The sequence below is a fragment of the Plectropomus leopardus genome, chromosome 17 (genome assembly GCF_008729295.1).
Source record: "Plectropomus leopardus isolate mb chromosome 17, YSFRI_Pleo_2.0, whole genome shotgun sequence".
In the NCBI taxonomy this organism is placed as follows: Eukaryota; Metazoa; Chordata; class Actinopteri; order Perciformes; family Serranidae; genus Plectropomus; species Plectropomus leopardus.
Window position 1 is genome coordinate 13,985,519 of NC_056479.1, and position 18,261 is coordinate 14,003,779.

An 18,261-nucleotide genomic window follows, 5' to 3' on the forward strand; every position below is an offset into this window, starting at 1 on the left:
CGTATGCACACAATAATAATAACAATGATAATATCTACGATATTCTGTAATTGTTGTATGTACCCATATACAATATACATGCACCCACACACACATACACATGCATATATCTATAATTACACATATTTACACGCATACAAAATACTAACAGCTTATAATAATAATAATAATAATAATGATGATAATGATAATAATAATAATAACAATAATAATAATAATAATAGCAAAAGTAATAATAATAACTATGACATGCTAGTTATGCATAATTATACAGATATTTTTTCCTTGAACCTCCCTGAGCAACTGGGTTATGATATGTAACTACAGGTTTTATCACAGTTTCTTGATATGATAATGTTATGTTAATGATAATGTTATATTAAACGATATGATAGAGAAAGCATGCCTATCAAACCCACTTGTGGTGGGTTTGGGGGTTCTTAGGGTAATTAAAATATATACAAAATATGACCATTTAAAATTGAATGTCCCTCTCTTAAACAAAATAATAATAATAAAAAAAAAAAAGTCCCTCCAGTGCTTAAAAATATTTGAAGTTACTTCCCATTTTGCAAAACTCCCTCACCTCTCATTAATAAGAAAACAGACCCTCACAATTAGTGCAGTGGTGGTGGGGGTACAATCTACCGTTTACCAAAAGATGAGAGTCTTGGCTGCCCTCAGGTGATCACAATTAGAATCTACAATATCCAGATCCCCTTATAACTTTTGCTGGAAAAGAAGAAACTTCTCCAAATTTACCAGTTATTAGGTGTTAAGCAAGGCAATGGTCTACACAAAAAGGAAACTTAGAGCTCATTCTGTTCATGACAGAAAGGAGATACATTTTTGGCAGACTGAAAATGCAGTCTAAAGGACATGCTTCCCTCATCCCCACATTCAACAAGGTTCTTAAGAAGGTCTCAAACATCTAAAATACAATACTTCATAGCAGGTCTGTTTATTATAGAATGTGCATTCTGCAATAGTTTTTGCTGGGGCAGAAAAAACTTGTTCATATTCATCAAGGATATTAGGCACGATCGAAACCTGAAAAATTTGTAGATTTATGTAAGAATCCAGTAAAAAAGGGTTGAGAGTGTTGAAATTGCATAATTTAAATGTATAAGTAGGAAATTACACAAAGTATTGACTGTTGGCTTCACTCCAAGTAAGTAAAAAAAAATTAGAGATATAAATGAGGAGGTTTTTGTCATACTTTGAATCACTGTGTAATTCACACACATCAGACGTAACCTGTCTATGATTGACAACATGTTAAAAGTTAAACTATCAGCGTTTTTCTAGTTAGAGACAATTCTCTCTTATTAAAAAGAGAGCTGAAACTTGACCTCTTCATTTACATAGAGCTATAATAAGAGACGAGGCCTGCAGGTGCATCCTGGGAGGGATGAGAGGGAGCAGTAGAGATGTGATGCTTCACTGATGGAGGATGAATACCCAGTTTCATTTGCTTTTTTGATCTGATTTTCTTAAGTTTTAACTACTGCAGATGCCATGAACCAGCCAAAGTAATACTGATCTCTCTGTTGTGCTTTTATTGCCAGTTAAACTATTTCTGTCTTTGATTATAAATATTTATAGAAATATATCTATAATTTTCCTGTTCTAAATAATCAGTAATTAACAGTGATGTTAAATTGTGGTTCTGCTCCTCTACTGTTCTTCAGCGGGACAGTCTGACTTTTTGATGTTTTTCTCTGAAGTCTGGGAGCCCAGAGACACTTTACATGTGTAAACCTTCTCCATGTTCCAGTCTGACGTCTGGATGGCCAGATAGCTGCTGATTTGGAAAGTCTGGTCTGGTTTCTGAACAGCGTGCTGGTAGAGATCCCACTGCTCACTGGACTCCCAGCAGCCAACCAGGTGATTTCTGCAAAAGGTACAGACTGACTGGACAGACAGACCAGAGACGCTTTGTTGGACTGGAGCTCAGCGCTGGACGGAGGGAAGACGGTCAGGACAGGAGGTGGGAGGCTGGAGCCTGAAAATACACAAAGTACATTCATGACATAACTAGGAGTCAAATCACGAATACAAAACTTGACAGTGACAGATTCATTTATTAGTTGGGTTGAGGATATACAAATATGCTGAAAAATTAAAGCATTTTTTTAATTGAAAAAAAAAAAATAATCACTGAAAAATGAATCATGTTGCCTTTGAAAACAAATTATATGATTGAAAATGCAGAAATATTTTTGATTAGTTTGGTATCACTTTTATCTTGAAATCAAATCCAAAAAAAAAAAAAAAAAACCTGTCTAAAAAAAATGAGATGATTTTAAATTTATTAGAATAATTTCAGTCACTTTTAGAAATTAAGAATATCAATGGTAACTTTTCTTTTGGTTGTCTGAAGAAAATAATAATAATTTCAAACAGACAATGATTTTTTGGGGTAAATTAAAAATTAGTATTCACCATTGATATGACAATATAAATACTCTCTGCAGATTATGTAACAGGGTTTTGAAATGTTAAAACTTGCTGTAAGCTGTGAAAATTAATCAGCATAAATGTTTAAATGTTACCATTTGTTTTAAAATCTAAATCTGTAAACATTAAAAAAAAAAAAAAAAACCTGGGGTTATTTGCAGATATATTGTCAAATAATACGATCTTTCCTTTTCCATCTAATGCACAGCCTGCCCTCAAAGGAGATGTAAAAAAGTCAATATTTTTTTCATCAAACAACATGCTGAATATCCAGAAAATTAGCAACATGAAAATTTCTTATTTTCTCTCAATATGAATCAGAAGAATAAAATCTGTCCTGTTTTACGATCAGTTAAAAAGGACTTACTTGTCACAGTCAGCTTGGTTCCTTGTCCGAATACCACAGTGATTCAGTTTGTACACATGGCCGTACAAAAACCTCCTGACTCTCAGTGATGAGGGGAGGAACTGAAACATCCTGTTGAGACCAACTTTCACTGTCAACGTCTCATTCACGTCATCAGTCTGATTATATTCCAAAACACTGCAGGATTTGTTTCTGACACTCTTGTCTCCATAGAGGACTTTGTTTAGTATCAGTTCATGTGTGATTCCAAGTTTACTGATTTATATGCATTGATGTTGGTCAGAATTCATAAAATCTGTAGTGAGTTTTCTCACTGAGGTTTTTGTCACAGTGTGAATCACTGTGGTACAGCTGCAGAAGAGTCGTCCCATGTCCCACAGTAATAGACAGCAGAGTCTCCTGTCTCTGTCTGCTTTATGATGAACTGGTAATCTATGTTTGATGAGGCTTTAGAGTTGAATCGGTCTGAAGAGAATCCTGATCCATAGCTGTCTGGTTCACTGTCAGAATGATAAAACCTCAGGACAAACTGAGGAGCTTCACCAGGAACCTGTTTATACCAACTGACATAATTACTATCATCTCTCTCAATGTTGCATTTGAGAACAACTTCTTGTCCTGTAGAAACTGCATGGACAGAAGGCGTCTGGGTCACCACTTTGACTGCATCAACATCTGTCAACATACAGAGAAAACACATGAGTGAAAGGTTTCTTTGTGAAAATATGGGCTATAAAAGGAATAAGAAGAATATCTTACATGTCAGAGCAGTGATGAGAGTGCAGAGGGTCCCCAGCATGTTGTCAGTGTGTGTGTAAACGTCCCTCACTGTCCAGCTGAGAGGTGAGCAGGGTTGGAGTGTGAGGAGAAGAGAGAGTGAAGCTTATAAAGACTCTGAGGAGAGGAGAAGTGGAGGAGGAGGAGGAGTTTGCTGGACATTAAACGTGATTTTCTGTGAGGTATGATTAATGTTATGTTTCATTAATGATTTACTGCCTATTGCTGTTTTGCATGTCTGCACTAAAAAAGGTTGTTAGTGATATTACCTTCTTATGTACTGAATAGTGAATATAATTGCTGTATTATATAAATTTTTCTGTGTCCTGTTGTGCATGGCGTGTGCACTGTTCTGAGAATGTAGTTGATGGTTTTACTGTCTTTATGTCATCTTTCTGTCTTCTGTCATTCATTTTTCATCACTTTATTGGTTTCAGAAAATGACTTACCAAAGGACCACAGCTTAAAATTAACCAGCTAGCTAACACTGGCACATTAACAGCAATGTTGATTCATGTGTGTTGTCCCTATGAGTAATGAAATTAAACACTTATTGTTTATAATATGCTCTAAAAGAAAACTGACTTGACTCAAAAGGAACAATACACTTTGCATAACTGCAGTGAGTTTAAGATTAATGTTAGGTTTAAAAAGACAGCAGTGTGTATCGCAATGAGACATAAACACAGGACTCATTTCTGTGAGCAGTTAATCAAAAGGTTATATAACATTACAATTTTTGGATTCCGAATTGTTTGTAAAATAAGTAAAACAGCCATGAAAATAGGTCTAACAATTATCTACTACCCTTTCCTCCTGTTGTCCTCGTGAGCAAGTTTAGGGGGACGTTGTTTCATTATAGTGGTTTTATGAATCACAATGTGCTGGAGACTCAGAAGGAGGAACTATGAGTAAGGAGGTTTTTGTTACACTGTAAATCACTGTGATACATCCTCCTTCACAGAGTGTCCCATCGATGACAGTAATAAACTGCTGAATCTCCCTCCTCCACATTATTGATTATCAAATGATAATCTGATGTAGACTGATGAGTAGATGTGAACTTTGGAGAAGAGAAACCAGAGCCATACTTAGGAGAGCTCCAGCTGTGATCAAACACCAGCACAAACTGAGGAACTCCTCCAGGAATCTGTTTATACCAGCGAGCACCATCTAAAGGAGCAATGCATTCCATGGTGGCTGTCTCTCCTTTCCTCACTGTCACAACAGGAGGCTTCTGTGTCACCACCGTCACACCACTCACACCTGGAAACAACAAGACGACAAGGAGTCAAGAGAAACACACAGACTGATGAATCCAACATGAGGTCAAAGCTGCAGTAAGTCAGCCTCCTTACATGTTAGAGCAGTGATGAGAGTGCAGAGCGTCCCCAGCATGTTGTCAGTGTGTTGTGTAAACGTCCCTCACTGTTCAGCTGAGAGGTGAGCAGGGTTGGAGTGTGAGGAGAAGAGAGAGTGAAGCTTTAAAGACACTGAGGAGACTGAGAAGTGGAGGAGGAGGAGGAGTTTTAACATTTCCCCACTCTTTTAAGTCATCAAACAGTTTTGTGTTTGCACATGACATCATTTGCATTGGTGTTCATAATCTCAAGGGTGGTATAAAGTTGTTTCCTTAGCATGAAATAATGTCATGTGTATGTATATAAATATCTATGATGATATGCTGATATCTCATTATTGTTTTTCAGCTTCATGTTTTCTTATAGTTTTAAATCACAACATATTTGTGTACAGTGTTCAGTAATAAGCAGGATGAGAGTAAACATCACTGTACAGTTTTTTTTCATCTCAGTTTCAACACACATGCTCCTTATTTATAATGACTCCTGTGATTCATTTATAGGAAACACTGTGAATTTAGATGGTAGCAGATCATTGTAGCATTTTTATTGGTTGGGTTTTATCTTCATTCTAATCACAAACTTTTTTATTTTTTATTTTTTCTGCAACTTTTTTCTTCCAGGTCAACTTTGTGTCCAATAAGGAAGTGGAAATAATGTAGCTGATTTACATTTACTGCAAGCGAAGGTATAATTATCATCAGTATGTGCATCAGAGGGTTTCTTTCAACAGGGATTCATTTCTTAAATATGTGACAAGAAACTGTTGCAAACTTTCTAATCTTTTGTGATGAGTATCAAGACACAATATTTTATGGTCAACAATGATCTTTTTTCAGCTGTGTATTAGAACATGACTTGACTTAAATTGTGATAATATTGTGGATGTAAATTAAGTAAAACAGCCATGAAAATAGGTCTAATAATTTATATGAGAGTCCAATTAAAGGCTTTCAACTTTTGAACAAACATTTTAAATGTATATGGTGGAAGTTACTGAAATGATTGGCTGATGGCTTCACTCCCAGTCCAGATGTATCAGAGACTCAAAAAGCAGAAGTATTAGACAGGAGGTTTTTGTCACTGCGTAAATCACTGTGATACGTGCTCACTAACAGAGCTGTCCCATGTTTGGCAGTAATAGACTGCTGAGTCTCCCTCCTCCACATTGTTGATGGTCAAACGATAATCTGATGTAGACTGATGAGTAGATGTGAACTTTGGAGAAGAGAAACCAGAGCCATAGGTTGGAGAGCTCCAGCTGTGATAAAACTCCCAGCACAAACTTAGGAACTCCTCCTGGAGTCTGTTTATACCAGCAAGCTGATGCATCATTCGTAACAGTCCCCAGGTTACAGTCCATGGTGGCTGTCTCTCCTTTCCTCACTGTCACAACAGGAGGCTTCTGTGTCACCACCGTCACACCACTCACACCTGGAAACAAAAGACAACAAGGAGTCAAGAGAAACACACAGACTGATGAATCCAACATGAGGTCAAAGCTGCAGTAAGTCAGCCTCCTTACATGTTAGAGCAGTGATGAGAGTGCAGAGCGTCCCCAGCATGTTGTCAGTGTGTGCTCAGAATGGTCTTGTAACTTGGAAAGTGAGCTAACTGCTGACAGATCAGAGAGTTTGGAGGATGAGGAGAGGAGGTGCTGGAGGAGCAATTTAATACAACACTGAAACTGAGAGTGACTGACAGGAGGAGGAGCTTTGCTTCAGTCTGCATGGTTTATCACATTTGAAAATCTTCTCTTCTGGGGAGGAAATTGTGTTAAATGTATCTATCATTGTCAGTATAGATGGAAATTTTGATTTACAAAACACTATAATGGGATTTCAAAAAGTCTGCAGTTTCTATGAATTTCTTACTTTATTTGGATTTTAATGGATGAGGTTCAGGCATCAAAGTGTTACACTTTTTGAAGAATTTTGCTTCAGAGATTTTCATGAGTCAACAAGAGAAATCCACTGCAGGATATAAGCTTTGACTCTGCACACATGGACATTATTTCAGCACATCTGAGGTAAACTGCCTATGCTGTAAAATCATTTTAATACTGAAACTTTCATTTCCCCCTCTGATTTTACAAAGAGCTGACACTTGACCTCTTCATTTACATGGAGCTATAAATGATGGGAGGAGGCCTGCAGGTGCATCCTGTCAAAGACAAGAGGGAGGAGCTGAGAGGTGATGCTTCACTGATGGAGGATATTCGTGAAAGAGGTGTCTGTTGTCTTTGTTTAATTGATTATCTGTCATTCTCAGTGAGATGAACATCAGGAGAAAAACAAAACAAGTGAATCCAATTTAATGATTTTTCATATGTTTACAAAGAAACAAATAAATACAAAGAACATTTCAAGATTTTTTTTTTTATTTCATTTTATTGAATGAGTGAGTCTTGAAAAATGCAGCATTTGCAAAGCTGATACAACACCTCCACCTAACTGTCACAGCGTTTATTACAAGCATGCAGACACATCGTTTCTTACATGTGAACCTTATAATGAGCAAACAGCACAAACAGTAAAGCAGCAGATGTTAAATTGTGGTTCTGCTCCTCTACTGTTCTTCAGTGGGACAGTCTGACTTTTTGATGTTTTTCTCTGAAGTCTGGGAGCCCAGAGACACTTTACATGTGTAAACCTTCTCCATGTTCCAGTCTGACGTCTGGATGGCCAGATAGCTGCTGATTTGGAAAGTCTGGTCTGGTTTCTGAACAGCGGTGCTGGTAGAGATCCCACTGCTCACTGGACTCCCAGCAGCCAACCAGGTGATTTCTGCAAAAGGTACAGACTGACTGGACAGACAGACCAGAGACGCTTTGTTAGACTGGAGCTCAGCGCTGGACGGAGGGAAGAAGACAGTCAGGACAGGAGGTGGGAGGCTGGAGCCTGAAAATAACAAAGTACATTCATGACATAACTAGGAGTCAAATCACGAATACAAAACTTGACAGTGACAGATTAAGTCATTAGTTGTGTTGAGGATATAAAAAATTCTGAAAAAATTTAAAGCATTTTTATTTGAAAATAAATAAATACTAATCACTGACAACATGAATCATGTTGCCTTTGAAAACAAATTATAATAATCAAAATACAGATATATTTTTATTAGTTTAGTATCACTTTTATCTTGAAACAAAATCCCCAAATATTTGTCAAAAAAATTGTTTAAATTTATGAGAATAATTTCAGTCACTTTTAGAAATGATAGAATATTGGTGGTAACTTTTCTTTTGGGTTGTCTGAAGAAAATAATAATAATTTAAAACAGACAAAGATTTTTGTGGGTAAATTAAAAATTAGTATTCACCTTTAATGACAATAAAAATAGTCTCTGCAGATTATGTAAGATGGTTTTGAAATGTTAAAACTTGCTGTAAGCTGAAAATAAAAAAACATAATCGTATTAATGTCACCAATTTGTTTTACAATATAAACCCGTAACCATTAAAAAAAAAAAAAGACGGGTTATTTGTAAATATACTGTCAGATAATAAGATCTTTTTTCCATCTAATGCACAGTCTGCCCTCAAAGGAGATGTAAAAAAGTCTTTTTTTTTTTTTTTTTTTTTTATCAAACAACATGCTGAATATCCAGAAAATTAGCAACATGAAAATTTCTTATTTTTCTCAATATGAATCAGAAGAATAAAATCTGTCCTGTTTTACGATCAGTTAAAAAGGACTTACTTGTCACAGTCAGCTTGGTTCCTTGTCCGAATACCACAGTGATTCAGTTTGTACACATGGCCGTACAAAAACCTCCTGACTCTCAGTGATGAGGGGAGTGGAACTGAAACATCCTGTTGAGACCAACTTTCACTGTCAACGTCTCATTCACGTCATCAGTCTGATTATATTCCAAAACACTGCAGGATTTGTTCTGACACTCTTGTCTCCATAGAGGACTTTGTTTAGTATCAGTTCATGTGTGATTCCAGGTTTACTGATTTAAATGCATTGATGTTGGTCAGAATTCATAAAATCTGTAGTGAGTTTCTCACTGAGGTTTTTGTCACAGCGTGAATCACTGTGTACAGCTACTCCTTAGCAGAGTCGTCCCATGTCCCACAGTAATAGACAGCAGAGTCTCCTGTCTCTGTCCGCATTTTATGATGAACTGGTAATCTATGTTTGATGAGGCTTTAGAGTTGAATCGGTCTGAAGAGAATCCTGATCCATAGCTGTCTGGTGCACTGTGAGAATGATAAAACCTCAGGACAAACTGAGGAGCTTCACCAGGAACCTGTTTATACCAACTGACATAATAACCATCATCTCTCTCAATGTTGCATTTGAGAACAACTTCTTGTCCTGTAGAAACTGCATGGACAGAAGGCGTCTGGGTCACCACTTTGACTGCATCAACATCTGTCAACATACAGAGAAAAACACATGAGTGAAAGGTTTCTTTGTGAAAATATGGACTATAAAAGGAATAAGAAGAATATCTTACATGTCAGAGCAGTGATGAGAGTGCAGAGGTCCCCAGCATGTTGTCAGTGTGTGATGTAAACGTCCCTCACTGTTCAGCTGAGAGGTGAGCAGGGTTGGAGTGTGAGGAGAAGAGAGAGTGAAGCTTATAAAGACTCTGAGGAGAGGAGAAGTGGAGGAGGAGGAGGAGTTTTAACATTCCCCACTCTTTTAAGTCATCAAACAGTTTTGTGTTTACACATGACATCCTTTGCATTGGTGTTCATAATCTCAAGGGTGGTATAAAGACGTTTCCTTAGCATAAAATAATGTAATGTATTAATATAATGTATATGATGATATGCTGATATCTTGTTATTGTTTTTCAGCTCTATGTTTTTTCTTGCAGTTTTAAATCACAACATATTTGTGTACAGTGTTCAGTAATAAGCAGATGAGAGTAAACATCACTGTATATCTTTCATCTCAGTTTCAACACATGCTCCTTATTTATAATGACTCCTGTGATTCATTTATTGGAAACACTGTGAATTTAGATGGTAGCAGATCATTGTAGCATTTTTATTGGTTGGGTCTTATCTTCATTCTAATAGCAAACTTTTTTTTTTTTTTTTTTTTGCTACTTTTTTCTTCCAGGTCAACTTTGTGTCCAATAAGGAAGTGGAAATAATGCAGCTTAATTTACATTTACTGCAAGCGTAAGTATAATTATCATCAGTAGTATGTGCATCAGAGGGTTTCTTTCAACAGGGATTCATTTCTTAAATATGTGACAAGAAACTGTTGCAAACTTTCTAATCTTTTGTGATGAGTATCAAGACACAATATTTTATGGTCAACAATGATCTTTTTTTAACTGTGTATTAGAACATGACTTGACTTAAATTGTGATAATATTGTGTTTGTAAAATAAGTAAAACAGCCATGAAAATAGGTCTAATAATTTATATGAGAGTCCAATTAAAGGCTTTCAACTTTTGAACAAACATTTTAAATGTATATGGTGGAAGTTACTGAAATGATTGGCTGATGGCTTCACCCCTTGTCAAGATGTATCAGAGACTCAAAAAGCAGAAGTATTAGACAGGAAGTTTTTGTCACTGCGTAAATCACTGTGATACGATCTCACTAACAGAGCTGTCCCATGTTTGGCAGTAATAGACTGCTGAGTCTCCCTCCTCCACATTGTTGATGGTCAAACGATAATCTGATGTAGACTGATGAGTAGATGTAAACTTGGGAGAAGAGAAACCAGAGCCATAGGTTGGAGAGCTCCAGCTGTGATAAAACACCAGCACAAACTGAGGAACTCCTCCTGGAGTCTGTTTATACCAGCGAGCTGATGCGTCAGTAACAGTCCCCAGGTTACAGTCCATGGTGGCTGTCTCTCCTTTCCTCACTGTCCCAACAGGAGGCTTCTGTGTCACCACCGTCACACCACTCACACCTGGAAACAACAAGACAACAAGGAGTCAAGAGAAACACACAGACTGATGAATCCAACATGAGGTCAAAGCTGCAGTAAGTCAGCCTCCTTCCATGTTAGAGCAGTGATGAGAGTGCAGAGCGTCCCCAGCATGTTGTCAGTGTGTGCTCAGAATGGTCTTGTTACTTGGAAAGTGAGCTGGCTGCTGACAGATCGGAGAGTTTGGAGGATGAGGAGAGGAGGTGCTGGAGGAGCAATTTAATACAACACTGAGTGACTGACAGGAGGAGGAGCTTTGCTTTAGTCTTAATGGTTTCTCATATTTATCTCATGTTTCATCACTACTGTCAGTGCTGGTGATTTCCCCGTGTGTTTCCAGTCAAGGGCGGTTTTACAGAGAACTGTAACCTCTAATTTACATGGAGCTAAATAAAGACAGTTGGCCTGCAGGTGCATCCTGGTGAGAAATCTAGAGTTGCTACTCTTTTTTTTTTTTGCACATGCGATTGTGTGCATGTGTCTTAGAAAAAGTAAAAAAAAAAAAAAAGAAAAGAAAATACCTTAAAAAGTTAATGCCCTCTGTGCCTTTCTAGTTGTTATCCAGTGCTGCTCTCTAGTGGGCATTCAACTGACACTTTGTGCTGTGTAGCTTCCTTATTTATTGCCATCAGGTTTTAAACCACACAAAATCAAACTAAGACATTTTCAGTCTATCAACATGCATGTAAATAGCATCTTAAAGACTAGGCATTTTGTTGAAGGGTATGTAGCATACACAATGTCTAGTAATTAGTTTTTGGGAAATTTTTACTTTGATGCTTGAGAGATTGTGTTGGCACTTTGCCACTTTGTCTGTTTTAATGCTGACGACCAGCAGAGGGCCTATAGGAAACATCAGTGTGCCAGTGTGTTTGTGTGTTTGTGTGTGTGTGTGTGTGTGTGTGTGTGTGTGTGTGTGTGTGAGAGAGAGAGAGAGAGAGAGAGAGATTTTATTTTATGTTTAAATACATTGTAGTAATGCTAACTTTGGCGGCCTATAGTTCAAAGCTATGTGTAAAGAATCCATATATGTTCCAAGATATCTAGGGTCTGTGCATGTGGAGTCAATTTTAATAATTGACAAATAGGTTGGTTTGCATTAATCTACTGTAACATATATAATACACTATAGACTATATACATTATTGCAAAATCTATATTTCAAGTTATTACAGCCCTCAGCACCAACATGATTCAGAGGAATAGGCCAAGTCAGTTGGACACAGCAAAAGCAACATGTGTTTGCACTCAAACGTGCAAATTAATGCATCCAGTCTCTAAATCTCTTAAAATATGCACATACAGTAAATATGTGGAGTGCAAAATTATGCACACTGTCTGATGCAGCAGATATAATTTCGGAAATGCTGCACAAATCATAATGTTGGAGTCAGTTATCTTTTTCTCACCACTTAATTTTTCACATTTCCAGCTATGATGAAAAAATGACAGTAAACTCCCCTTTTTTTCCTGTGCTTCCTGTCTTTCCTTACCTGTCCACTAGTCGCCGTGTTCAAATTCCCCGCCTTTCACTCACGTGACCAATGATGGCGTTCCTGCACTGTTGTCAACCTGCATGTCTCTTACATACCTTCACACTGCGTGTCGATAATGTGCTTTAAACTCTCCATCTGTGATCGTCAACCCTGCTCCCGTTGTTATTTAACAGCGACCGACCAATTTGGCCATGAGAAACTCAGCAGACTCTTTTACTGGCCCCGATTCCCTGAACGCAGTCACGCTGTCTTTACGAGCAACCGTCTGTGGGCTTGGAGCCCGGTCTTGCGTGTCCTTCTTCGCCTGTTGGGTTGGACAGACCTGCTGGGATGTCCGCACAGGAGGTATGATAGTGCCCGATTGCTTCCATTTTTAGTAAAAGCATGAGCTGTATTTTATTTTGTTTTTTCCCCAAAGTCGTCAAACTTCATTGACACATTCATTATATATACACATTCACATTTCTCCAAATAGAGGTTGTTTAACAAAAAAATAAAAAATAAATAAATTCAATTGCATAATAGATCAAATTTAGAGGAAATAAGGAAACTAAACAAAAATACAGATCTCCAGGGTCTGCTAAAAGATGTAATTAAAGTGTCTAAATCTAATCGTTTTTGCTATTTAAAATACCAAAGTTTTAAATTGCAATTGTTGTCAAAGAGCCTATATTTTACATCCAGTGTCTCTAAACACACACACACACACACACATATATATATATAGCCAAATCATTTATGTATAGGCTATGATGTTTTGCTAAAGATCATAATCAAATAAATTACGTGCTTTTCATCAGATGAGAAATGGTAAGGTTAAAAAGATGAGTAAAAGGCAATATTTAATTTTGTCGGGGGGACATTTTTTTTTTAAAGTATTGGAAAGTATCTTTGTAAATCATAACAATTACAAAACATGTTCAGTAGTTTTTTTTCTCCTTGACAGTTAGAAAAGTGCGTCTGTTGTTTTAATTTGGGGGAAGATGATTTAACAGAGTAGAACCTGTGTACGACATTAAGTAAAACTCTTTGTTTCTATTCGGAATAACACAAGCTTATTATGAGGTAACAAAAAGATATCGTCTAGGCACGCGCGCACGCACGCTCACCAGCCAGGATTCCTGTAGAAATGGCTGCGTCAAGTGTGACACAGAAAGCAGGGGCACTACGGGATTTTGTCTACAAAATAAAAGACAAACCGCAGTCTTCTCGTGCGTAACTGCGTTTTATTTTGAAAGCTGTCACCGGAGGTTCTTGTACACTTTGTGTCATTTGACACTGGTGCAAGATGTCGCTCATTCTTTCTGTACCGAAGCTGAAACCCAAATGCGCATAGCAGACCGACGCATGTTTTTAAGAAACAGAACCAGCTGCTCTCCTTTAAAACGGCATGTCACATACTGCACGGGACAAGAAGCAACCTTATTCTGAAAGGAACACAAATGGGAGATTACCAAATGTTTGGAGCTGTCAAGGTTTTGCAGTGTCTGAAATTATGATCGAGTAGGTACACCAAACCTGTCCAGAATAGCAGTCAAATGAAAGACAGCGCGACACGGGATTTTTTTGTCAAGCAAGTAAACAGAAAGATGTGGTGAAATGGAATTGACAGTCAACATCTGTCTCCAAATCTGTTCGAGCTGAAGGTGGAGCAGGATTTTCGGGGGGCTCTCTGTGAGGTGTGATGGAATAAAATGCTGCGCATTACCGCTTTATTGCAGGTTACTTGAATCTCAAACGCACCTGGGTCTGGAAATTAATTCTTGACCCTTTTTTGTGTGTTTAGGCTTTTGCTGTCCTCTGCAACGCAACGAGGAGGATGATCTGTGCCCTACATGTGATTGTCATGTCTTCGGCGTTTTTCAATCCCAGTTTTGCCTTCAGTTCCCACTTTGATACAGGTAAGGGTCAAACTGATGATTGGCTTGGGTGAGAGCATTTGACCATTTGCTGTTTGTGATTTCCTCATGATCAAGCTGAGTGATCTCTGAATCTGGTGTATGATACGAGGCCATACACTGTGTCTCGGTGCTATATCATGATAAAAAGCGTTTTCTTCATTGTCATAACATTATCATCATCATCATCATCATCACAGTGACCTTAAACATCAAAAGATGAGCTCAGGTATGGATGTTTTACATTTAGTCGGTCTCTTCCAGCTTGGTGACAAGAGGGTTAAAAGTTGTGCTTGCACAGATTCTGCATAGTCCTACACATATGTCCCTGCAGCTGAGTGTGTGCATGTGTGTATTATGCGCTATGATCAGGGTGTGTGTGTGCTAACATTACAGAGGTGACCTGCTGACAGAGGTGTATGGCTACTGCTCGAGGTTGCGGTTCTCGGTGCCTCTTCAGATGCAGTGTTTGATCATCCCCCTGGGGTGTCTGGGTGATGGAAAGGAGAGCCCAGGTGCTACTGCAGTGCTACGGGACCACCGAGCAGGAAGTCATGGCTGTCCCATGCGAGGGCTTGAATTAGAGCAGAATAAATAACCGTGTGCAAGTGTAAACAGGACTGAGAGAGTCCTCACTGCACTGAGCGCAGTGTGCTGAGCATACAAATGACAGTGAGTCCGGTGACTCTCAAGTTTCAGGCCCTATCTGTCCTCCCCAAAATGCACAGGCTCAGTGGATCACTGTCAATTTATACCACCTCACATGCCTCCCCAGCTCTCATTCTTTGCAGCTCGTCTCAGAATGTGACATTAAAAGGGATTTTCATGTGGACATTGAGGAAGTTTCTGTGCTTAAAATAACATTGTTTGACTGTAAACAAACATACAGTTTTATTCTGTAAAGCACCATATGAGGACAAGTGATGAGAGTACATTTTCATTTTCGGAATGGATGCTTTTACCATCACAGAGCATTTTCAGATGCAAAATTGAATAGAAAAGTCAGATTAGTAAATAAATCTCCAGAACACTGATAATACAAGATATTGATGTAACATCACAGCTTTAAAGGATTTGTTCATAAATAATGACTGACCTGTCCCAGATAATATTCTCCTCTGTGCTAAAAAGACAAACACAGAGTGCTTTAGTGTTTAGATATTTGGGAAATCATGACAAAAGCTTGTCTTGGTGTGGGATGTGTAGTGGGTGCTGAGCTGGCTATCCCTGGCTCTGTGCAGTGAAATATGATACAAACCCACCGGAGGAGTGCAATCTTTTAATTTGAAGAAAGATAAATGGTTCCCAGGTGAATTATGGGTAAAATGTCTACTAACTGCAGCTCTTCTGGGGCATCTTCTAATTTAATTGTCTTTTATTTTGCTCCTGGAGGATTCTTTGAAAATTTCTCCCTCAGGAATTTGCAGTGAAACATTCATATATTTTTTCTCCAGCTGATGTAGCTGAGTGACTAGCCTCAGTGACAGGTCAGGGTGGAATCAGCACATGCACTGGGATAGGTTATTTTTAGGAGGAGTGTGAGGCATGAGTGTGCATTTACATGTAGCTTGCATGCAGCTAATGTAGAGGACGGGGTCTGGATTGTCACTCCCCTGTCATAATGATCTACATTTCTCATTACAGTGGCACCTTACTAGCGGTCCTATTCCGCTGAAAATCAATGTTGCCTAGGCAATGAAGGGGGGCGTGTGAGGAGGAGCCAGTCATTTTCATGGCCGGTGCTAAAGACAGAGGAGCGCTAGAATCCCTTAAAGGGGAGGGACACACAGCATTCAATCAGATGTGCTGTCCATGAGGCTGAGGTGTAGATTAATAAAACATACATTTAAAAACACAAAAGCCAACGTTTGAACTGTAGCTCCGCTCAAGCCGCCTTCCACAGCTGCACTTCCTCCCTACACCCCGAGGCTGTGTGAAAATATGGTGCTCTCTACCTCTGCATGCACTCACACAAACAACCACTTTTGTGCAAACACACATATAGAGAGGAAAACAACTATCTGAGCAGGTCAGTCGTCACACTGCATGGCATTATATAAGCCATCAGCATGGACTAACACATAACATAGCAGGATTTTCGATCTCCAGACAACATTGGCCCGCACAAGCTGGGGCTTGGTTTGTGTGCAGCCGGCGAAAAGTTGTGTATGTGTGGCATTCTGCACCAGTGACAAGTGCAGCTTGCACCTGGCTTACTACTGCTTCAGCACCTCGGAGAGCTCTCCCTTCAAGAGATGGGGCAGATGTGTGCGTGTGAAGGGTAGCTATTTGAAAAGCTGGCTGCGAACAGAATTAATATGCATCGCTTTCCCGTCAGGGCAAACAGAAGACAGACTGACCTGGAAGGCAGCACTGATACACCAACAAGCTGACAATGCAGCAACTGTGGGAGACTGTCTTTCAGCAGTCTCCTCTGGAGCCTGGAGGTGGCAGTCGTAGCCAGTGTTCACATTACTGACGGCGGTGTTCGGTATAGACGCCAAACAGCACACACTTACAGCTTAATGCATAATGCACATACCACATGCAGGAACAGCTTTACACGTGCCCTCCAGTGCACACGGACACACCACTGCGGGCTATTACCAAGAGAGGAAAGACGTTAAAAATGGAGTCTTGACTTTATCTCCGAGCTCCTCCCACTGACTCGGTCACTACAAGCCAGCCACCGCTGACTGTTTGATTATTCATCTCTCCATGTGTAACCGAGCACTTTAGTTACATAAGTCAGCCTCTGGGGGAACTAGAATAAGAATGAAGTGGATTTAAGCAGTCAAGGGGAACCATCTCTGTCTCCTCTATGTGCTCTCTGTGTGATGATGTGGGGGATGTGAGTTTTCTTGGTGTTATACTGGTTGAAGGCCCATGTATGAGTGTGTGCAATTGCATACTTAATAGGTTTGATGCAGTATTTAGTTCATTGCCAAGTATCCTTTCTTTTTGTGGTATTAAAATGCAAGAGCACACTGAGAGTCATTTAGCAGTATCGTCACATAGTGAAAGTGGAGACGTTTGCTGTTATGAAGCAAGGCTGAGGTGTGGTGGAATGATTTTAGGGAGGTTTTATGGTGGTGAGAAAATGTCAGGAGGGAAAAGCAGCATACATGAAATTGGCTGGACAGGTAGGAGACATTTGGGTGAAAAGTGCGACTGTGAATTCACCGCATGTTTGTCATAGTGGGAGTGTATGCTTAACAATGGCATCAGGAAACCAGAAGGGAGGAATAATGAGTGCATGGCAGCCAGCATAACTTCACTAACTTATTTTGCTCAGGTATGTTTGTTTTTCTCCACACAGTCAGAGATACACACATCTCCACACAAATGTACACACACACACACACACACTGCCTTTGTCTGCATCATGAGACTCGGGGCTGAAATGTCATTCCAAGTGCATATTTCTTTGTCCGCATATGGTTTGCACATGCATTTCATTTATGTTCATCAGCCAGAGGCCTAAAAACATGCAGGGCCCATTAACTCCTTCCTAGGGTGTGTGTGCAGAGCTGTCAGGTCTGTGTGGAAATGCTTTACTCATACATAATACTTTGAAAAGGTATATTATTTCAGCCTTTATGTACTTTAGATTACTGCTAAGCCAATATCAAAATATTAACTGAACATTTTGAAGTTCCCCTCCACTAAAATGTGTTTCTCTCATGTTTATGCCCCCTAAAATGTCCGACCTCGATTATACTGACTTATACATCCTTTGTCACTAGAGAAATGTTTTCACATTCCTCTACTCAAGTGACTGATATCTGCGGGCTTCCCTAAAATCTGAGATTCAAAGGCAAGCCAGGCAACCCAGATTAGATGTGTCACATATTTGAATTCCAAACGCTGTCTAATATGGGAAACACATGTTGACAAAGGAACAGACTTTGACACCCAAAGAAACCTGAAACGATAATCACGGAATGTGACAATGAGAACACACAGTAACATCGATAAAGATATTATTG

At 39.0% G+C, this 18,261-nt stretch overlaps 2 protein-coding genes, 1 long non-coding RNA gene and 1 pseudogene across 3 annotated transcripts in view; 1 reads left to right on the plus strand and 3 right to left on the minus strand.

Annotated features, from left to right (window-relative positions):
* Positions 1-1,659: 1,659 nt before the first annotated feature.
* LOC121956812 lies at positions 1,660-6,599 on the minus strand (annotated as a pseudogene).
* Positions 6,600-7,349: 750 nt separating this feature from the next.
* On the minus strand, positions 7,350-11,042 carry LOC121956813 (immunoglobulin lambda-1 light chain-like). Its single transcript, XM_042505206.1, has 4 exons — positions 10,953-11,042; positions 10,535-10,860; positions 8,670-8,703; positions 7,350-7,865 (listed from the first exon to the last, which is right to left on the minus strand). Exons 1-4 carry the CDS (start codon positions 10,990-10,992, stop codon positions 7,534-7,536), a joined length of 732 nt encoding a protein of 243 aa, XP_042361140.1. The 5' UTR covers positions 10,993-11,042; the 3' UTR covers positions 7,350-7,533.
* LOC121956814 lies at positions 9,253-9,717 on the minus strand. Its single transcript, XR_006106718.1, has 2 exons — positions 9,436-9,717; positions 9,253-9,350 (listed from the first exon to the last, which is right to left on the minus strand). It is a non-coding gene; the product is annotated as an uncharacterized LOC121956814 (long non-coding RNA).
* A 2,671-nt stretch (positions 11,043-13,713) lies between the features above and the next one.
* aatka (apoptosis-associated tyrosine kinase a) overlaps positions 13,714-18,261 on the plus strand; it is a 38,288-nt gene continuing 33,740 nt past the window's right edge. Inside the window, exons 1-2 of the mRNA XM_042505888.1 lie at positions 13,714-14,053; positions 14,161-14,275. Coding sequence (XP_042361822.1) covers positions 14,194-14,275 — 82 coding nt within the window. The 5' untranslated portion in view covers positions 13,714-14,053; positions 14,161-14,193. The remainder of the gene's footprint in view (positions 14,054-14,160; positions 14,276-18,261) is intronic.

Excerpts from the sequence above, each read along its gene's own strand:
- LOC121956813 (XM_042505206.1), bottom strand. The coding sequence starts at position 10,992 with ATGCTGGGGACGCTCTGCACTCTCATCACTGCTCTAACAT. Across the intron at positions 10,861-10,952 it reads TCTCATCACTGCTCTAACAT|GTGTGAGTGGTGTGACGGTG; the intron begins GGAAGGAGGCTG and ends TGTTGTTTCCAG. Across the intron at positions 8,704-10,534 it reads ACAGCTCTGTTAGTGAGATC|GTATTCGGACAAGGAACCAA; the intron begins GTATCACAGTGA and ends TGAATCACTGTG.